The 6000-nt window shown below is 43.0% G+C and overlaps 1 protein-coding gene across 1 annotated transcript in view; it reads left to right on the plus strand.

Moving 5' to 3' along the window:
- Positions 1-5517, plus strand: part of VPS50 (VPS50 subunit of EARP/GARPII complex) — a 136287-nt gene extending 130770 nt beyond the window's left edge. Inside the window, exons 27-28 of the mRNA XM_072154323.1 lie at positions 1557-1746; positions 2463-5517. Coding sequence (XP_072010424.1) covers positions 1557-1746; positions 2463-2582 — 310 coding nt within the window. The 3' untranslated portion in view covers positions 2583-5517. The remainder of the gene's footprint in view (positions 1-1556; positions 1747-2462) is intronic.
- The last annotated feature ends 483 nt before the right edge of the window (positions 5518-6000 follow it).

Here is a 6000-nt window from a genome sequence, read left to right on the forward strand (position 1 = left end):
ATGTAATGATGGTTCAGTGTTCTCTATATAGAGGTCATTGTACAGGAAGGGGGAGGAGATAAGCTGTGACATCATCTATTGTCAGTAGTGATGTAATGATGGGTCAGTGTTATCTATATAGAGGTCATTGTACAGGGAGGGGGGAGATAAGCTGTGACATCATCTATTGTCAGTAGTGATGTAATGATGGGTCAGTGTTCTCTATATGGAGGACATTGTACAGGGAGGGGGAGGAGATAAGCTGTGACATCATCTATTGTCAGTAGTGATGTAATGATGGTTCAGTGTTCTCTATATAGAGGTCATTGTACAGGAAGGGGGAGGAGATAAGCTGTGACATCATCTATTGTCAGTAGTGATGTAATGATGGGTCAGTGTTATCTATATAGAGGTCATTGTACAGGGAGGGGGGAGATAAGCTGTGACATCATCTATTGTCAGTAGTGATGTAATGATGGGTCAGTGTTCTCTATATAGAGGACATTGTACAGGGAGGGGGAGGAGATAAGCTGTGACATCATCTATTGTCAGTAGTGATGTAATGATGGTTCAGTGTTATCTATATAGAGGTCATTGTACAGGAAGGGGGAGGAGATAAGCTGTGACATCATCTATTGTCAGTAGTGATGTAATGATGGGTCAGTGTTATCTATATAGAGGTCATTGTACAGGAAGGGGGAGGAGAAGCTGTGACATCATCTATTGTCAGTAGTGATGTAATGATGGGTCAGTGTTATCTATATAGAGGTCATTGTACAGGGAGGGGGGAGATAAGCTGTGACATCATCTATTGTCAGTAGTGATGTAATGATGGTTCAGTGTTATCTATATAGAGGTCATTGTACAGGAAGGGGGAGGAGATAAGCTGTGACATCATCTATTGTCAGTAGTGATGTAATGATGGGTCACTGTTATCTATATAGAGGTCATTGTACAGGGAGGGGGGAGATAAGCTGTGGCATCATCTATTGTCAGTAGTGATGTAATGATGGCTCAGTGTTATCTATATAGAGGACATTGTACAGGGAGGGGGAGGAGATAAGCTGTGACATCATCTATTGTCAGTAGTGATGTAATGATGGGTCAGTGTTATCTATATAGAGGTCATTGTACAGGTAGGGGGAGGAGAAGCTGTGACATCATCTATTGTCAGTAGTGATGTAATGATGGGTCAGTGTTATCTATATAGAGGTCATTGTACAGGTAGGGGGAGGAGAAGCTGTGACATCATGCTATGCTATGTAGATGTTACCTGTGGTTGTTGTTCTGTCTTTGATGAAAATAAGGTGATCTTTACAGAATAGGAAGTCTCAGTCTTATAACATGAAGAAGAAAGCCGCCTCCTCCTAGAGATCTCGTATAATGGGCACCTACCACAGTGCTGGCCGCCTCTTGCCTCTGTAGTAATCAACAGGTAGCACCTTTCGCTGCCGTAATATGTGATCACCATGTAGATGAAGGTGCTGATCCCTTAAAGGGGGTGTACAGGTCACCAGGGCAGGGATGTAATTATTCTTCTTGTAGTCATAGTCTCAGCGCTGTTCCTCGCTCTCTAGTTACGCCAACGTGAAGAAGTGCAGCAACGAGGGCCGAGCTCTGATGCAGCTCGATTTCCAACAATTCCTGATGAAACTGGAGAAGCTGACCGACATCCGGCCCATTCCCGATAAGGAGTTTGTGGAGACCTACATCAAGGCCTATTACCTGACCGAAAACGACATGGAGCGCTGGATCAAGGAGCACAGGGTGAGACTTGGCACCTCCATGCAAGTCCATTGACCTTGGGTCGGGACTATGAAGACTCTTAAGACATCCCGTACTTGAGCCTTAAAGGCTCCTCCTATGACCCCACCCTAACCAATAACAAAATCATACTTGCCTCACATGAGCATTGTTGTTGTGGGTCAGAACCAAATAGAATTTTGCATTGGTGTTATGGAATCATGGTTCTTGGAGCTACTCATTGGTTCCATTGGCCCTGGTATCCAAAGTCCAACACCACACAGACACGTGAGGTCCTAGAACTCTGACACTTTTTTTATAGCTGAATATTTTACGGTTCCCAGTCCTACTTGAGCTCTTAATGAAGATCTGTGTGTCCTCACACTGCTGTGCACTTAGCTCTCTGCTCCATAGCCCCTTCCCTAAGCACTGGGTAACTGCAATTAAAATTATACCTACACAGCATTTACTCAGAGCAGAAGAAAGAAGCTGTGGAGAAGTTAAAAGCAGTGAGCAAAGAGCACAGCAGTGTGAGGACACACCCCCAGGGCACTTGGATAACCTATAATCCTGTACAGTTCCTTTTATAATGTTTTGCACCAAAAAAAAAACTTAATTTATACATAATCCCATTTATTGTCATGGAATCAGGGTCTTTGCACTTTGACCCTAACCAATCAGGGTGCAATGACCCAGCCCGTGGTCGTGAATGTAACTTATTTTTGTCTTATTTGCACCAGGAATATTCCACCAAGCAGCTGACCAACCTGGTGAACGTTTGCCTCGGATCCCACATCAATAAAAAGGCCAGGCAGAAGCTACTGGCGGCTATCGATGACCTAGACCGGCCAAAAAGATAATTCCCGTGGATCCCCTCTGACCGGGCCAATGTGATGTATCCCCGGGATGGAAGTGCACTCCCTGCTTTAGAATAAACCTGTAGGATCACACAAAACTCGTCCTCTCATGCGTGGAACGGATTCTCCTCCGCTGCGTTATATATTATTTGTACAGGTTTATAAGGAACGTTTCTGTTGGTCTGTCTGTATTCAGTGTGGAATCTGTTCATATTTAAGTTTTTAACATTTACGCTAAAATGCTGGATTTCATCTTATTTGAAATATTTAAAGCTGCCTCGCTAGTATGACACCTCACATAAAATTTCAGCTCAACAGGACAGTGCAGTTACTACTTCAACACTATAAGAGAAAGAATCGGGATCTGTGGTGTCACATGTGGTATCATATGATGCCATTGAGCCAATCAGCAGCTTTGTACGTGTATCATGTGACCTAAACGTCGAATCATTGCAAAAACAAAAGCTAATGTTCACTTACTTTCGGGAGCCTGTGGTGCTGTTCACACTAGGGACCCCTGTTTTTATGATTGTAGTGGTTTCCAGAAGTTAGCCCAACATTTATCAAACACCTATTCCATATTCTTTGAGAAAATGCTCTTAGCGGGACAACCCCTTTAAGTCTATTAATGTATAATAATGATGATAGGTCTACATGTCCAGCACACATTACATCTACAAAAGCTTAAAATGTGTCTATTTTTTATCTCCAAGGTTCTGTGTGGGTGTCCATAACTTCCCGAAGAACTGGGAAGAGAGGAAACTAGGAAGTCACAGGCCACACCCCCTATAAAAAAGTATCTTTAAATAAAATTAATATATATTTTTTTTTTTTTAAATTGACCCCTGGGCAATTCCAGCTCTAGCTGTGAATGCAGAAGAGATGGTTTTTCATTACAAATTAAAAACTTGCTGAACATTTTTCAAGTCTTTTTGGTAGATTTCTGCAGATATTGCAAGAGTCTTTATGTGAAACTATAAAAATGGATCATGGTTATGACTGATGCACTTGGTTAGATTAAGTCTTTTGGATGATTTCAACACATGCAGTTGAAATCTTCAATACCAGACACTGCCTGTGGACAAAGGGTGGTGTCCCAGGGGCTATGCCCAATTTGACCCATGCACTCTAGTGCTCCAAAATAGTGGTCAAAAGTACTGGTGCTGAAACCTTATTAATAATAATATAATTTTTAAAGGGACAACATATTGAACGTCTTGTCTGAGCCCCTGCATACAATCGATACTTTGTTGTCAGCCATTCGATTGACTGTAGTTTTCTTATTTGTATTCACATTCCAGAAAAATGCCTTCCCCTTTAATCTCTTCATTCAACGCTACATTCATGTACAGGTCAATGAAAAACAGTAGCAGTACTGCTAATAAGTGTTACTCAAGTCTATAAACTAGTGGTGGCCACACCCATTAAATATTCCAGCCCCTGAAGAGTCAAGTTAACGCCCCTGCTTAAACATTTATGTTGTCCAACCTAGATCACTAAGCATGTGGTTTCCACACGTGGAGAATGTTCCGCCCCTGAATAGTGAAGTTAACGCCCCTGCTTAAACACTTATGTTGTCCAACCTAGATCACTAAGCAAGTGGTTTCCACACGTGGAGAATGTTCCGCCCCCGAAAAAAGAAGTTAACACCCCTGCTTAATTTCTTGGCTTTGCCAAGCTATACAACAAAGCTAGGTAGGCTGACAGACCCACTAAGTTGTGTTTACGTGTCCAAGCTAGATAACTGCGCTAGTAGTGTTGGCAAATTTACGTAATGCTCCTGCTTCCAAAAATCGATGTTCACCCCACCGCTTCAACACTTCTCTCCTCTAGTGGATCTGACACAACTACTCCATGTTCCCGCCGGAAGAGACTAGTGAAAACCCCTGCTTAACTTGTCCATTCTAGACAACAAAGTTAGTAGTATTACCACACCCACTAAATGTTACCTCCCCTGAAGAGCTGTGTTAACACCTCTGCTTAAACAGTTTTTGCTCCTCTAACACAAATATCAGAACTGGTGGTGCTGCCACATCCATTCCATGTTCCCGCCTGAAAAGTCGATTAAAAACCCCTGCTTTAACTTCAACAAAGTTAATGATGGTGCCACACCCGCTAAATGTTACCTCCCCTAAAAAGTTGAGTATGTACCATTACTATTTCAACTATTAGATATTAGAGCTAGTGGTGTGTCTGCTTCATGTTCCTGTCCAAAGATTCGAGTGAACACCTCCGCTTGACTTGTCCAATCCAAACAATAGAGTTAGTAGTGCTGTCACAACCACTAAATGTTACCGCCCATGAAGAGTCGAGTGCACACTCCCACTTAGCTTGTCCAATCCAGACAATAGTGGGTGTGGCAGCACTACTTAGTGTTACCACCCATGAAGAGTTGAGTGAACACTACTGCTTAGTTTGACCAATCCAGACAGAGTTAGTGTTGCTGCCACACCCACTAAATGTTACCGCCCTCGCAGAGTTCAGTTAAAACTCCCTAAACACTTAATGTCTATTTCTTCTATTTTGAGGACAGCCGGAATAGTCAATATCACTATACTGTACCCCTATATATTCTGGTCCCCGATACTGTCTGACTGTGCAGCTTCCATAATGATATGTAAATTTAAATTGTTAATATTAATTTCTTAGGTGAAATCAATTTCTCTATTTGCCTGTCACCGAATTTTTTTTCTACTCTTTAATTTAATTGCTTCACGTTCCGCTATCGTAGTGCCGGCTGCTTTTTTTGTTACGCTTTCCACAGTAAATGAAGTTGTCAAATCTAAATTAAGAGATTAATGGAAAACGTGGCTGCGGAATAAAACACTAATGGCGAAACCTACAACGAGGAGTGTTCTTGTTTAAATAGGGGTCAGAGGTTAATGAGAAGAGCTGAGAGGGACCATGAAGATGAGTAGCACTTCTTCTCTTAATCCTGTACTGTCTGGGTAATCGTGCCATGGGGGATGAAAGAGAAGACCCAGATATATTGCCGGATTGGTTGTGAACAGCCATTTCGGCAAATTGACGACTCTAGCTACTAGCCATGGCTGTGATTGGCCAGGGGGAATCCCTCTGGCCAATCAAAGCCATGGCTAGTTGCTAGGGGCGGTCAATTTGCCGGATTGGTTGTTCGGCAATATCCGGGTCAGATGGGCAAACATGATCTTGGGATCTTATCTTTACTCCTAACCCTGCCCCCCGCTCTAATGACCTCATCCTCCACTGCTTTTGAGATATTGCACATGAGCAGTGCACCTGTGAGCTACCTCAGCAGTCGTCACATGTGTCCTGCGCATGCGCCTTTGCAGTGTGCATTGTGGCATTGCAAACTACCTGGTTGGCCATGTACCAGAGTGCACGTGCACGGCATCGTTGAGCATCGGAGTGGCTAGCAGATGTCTTCTCCCTCAGTGTGCAC

Source organism: Engystomops pustulosus, chromosome 5 (assembly GCF_040894005.1).
Source record: "Engystomops pustulosus chromosome 5, aEngPut4.maternal, whole genome shotgun sequence".
Taxonomy (NCBI): Eukaryota; Metazoa; Chordata; class Amphibia; order Anura; family Leptodactylidae; genus Engystomops; species Engystomops pustulosus.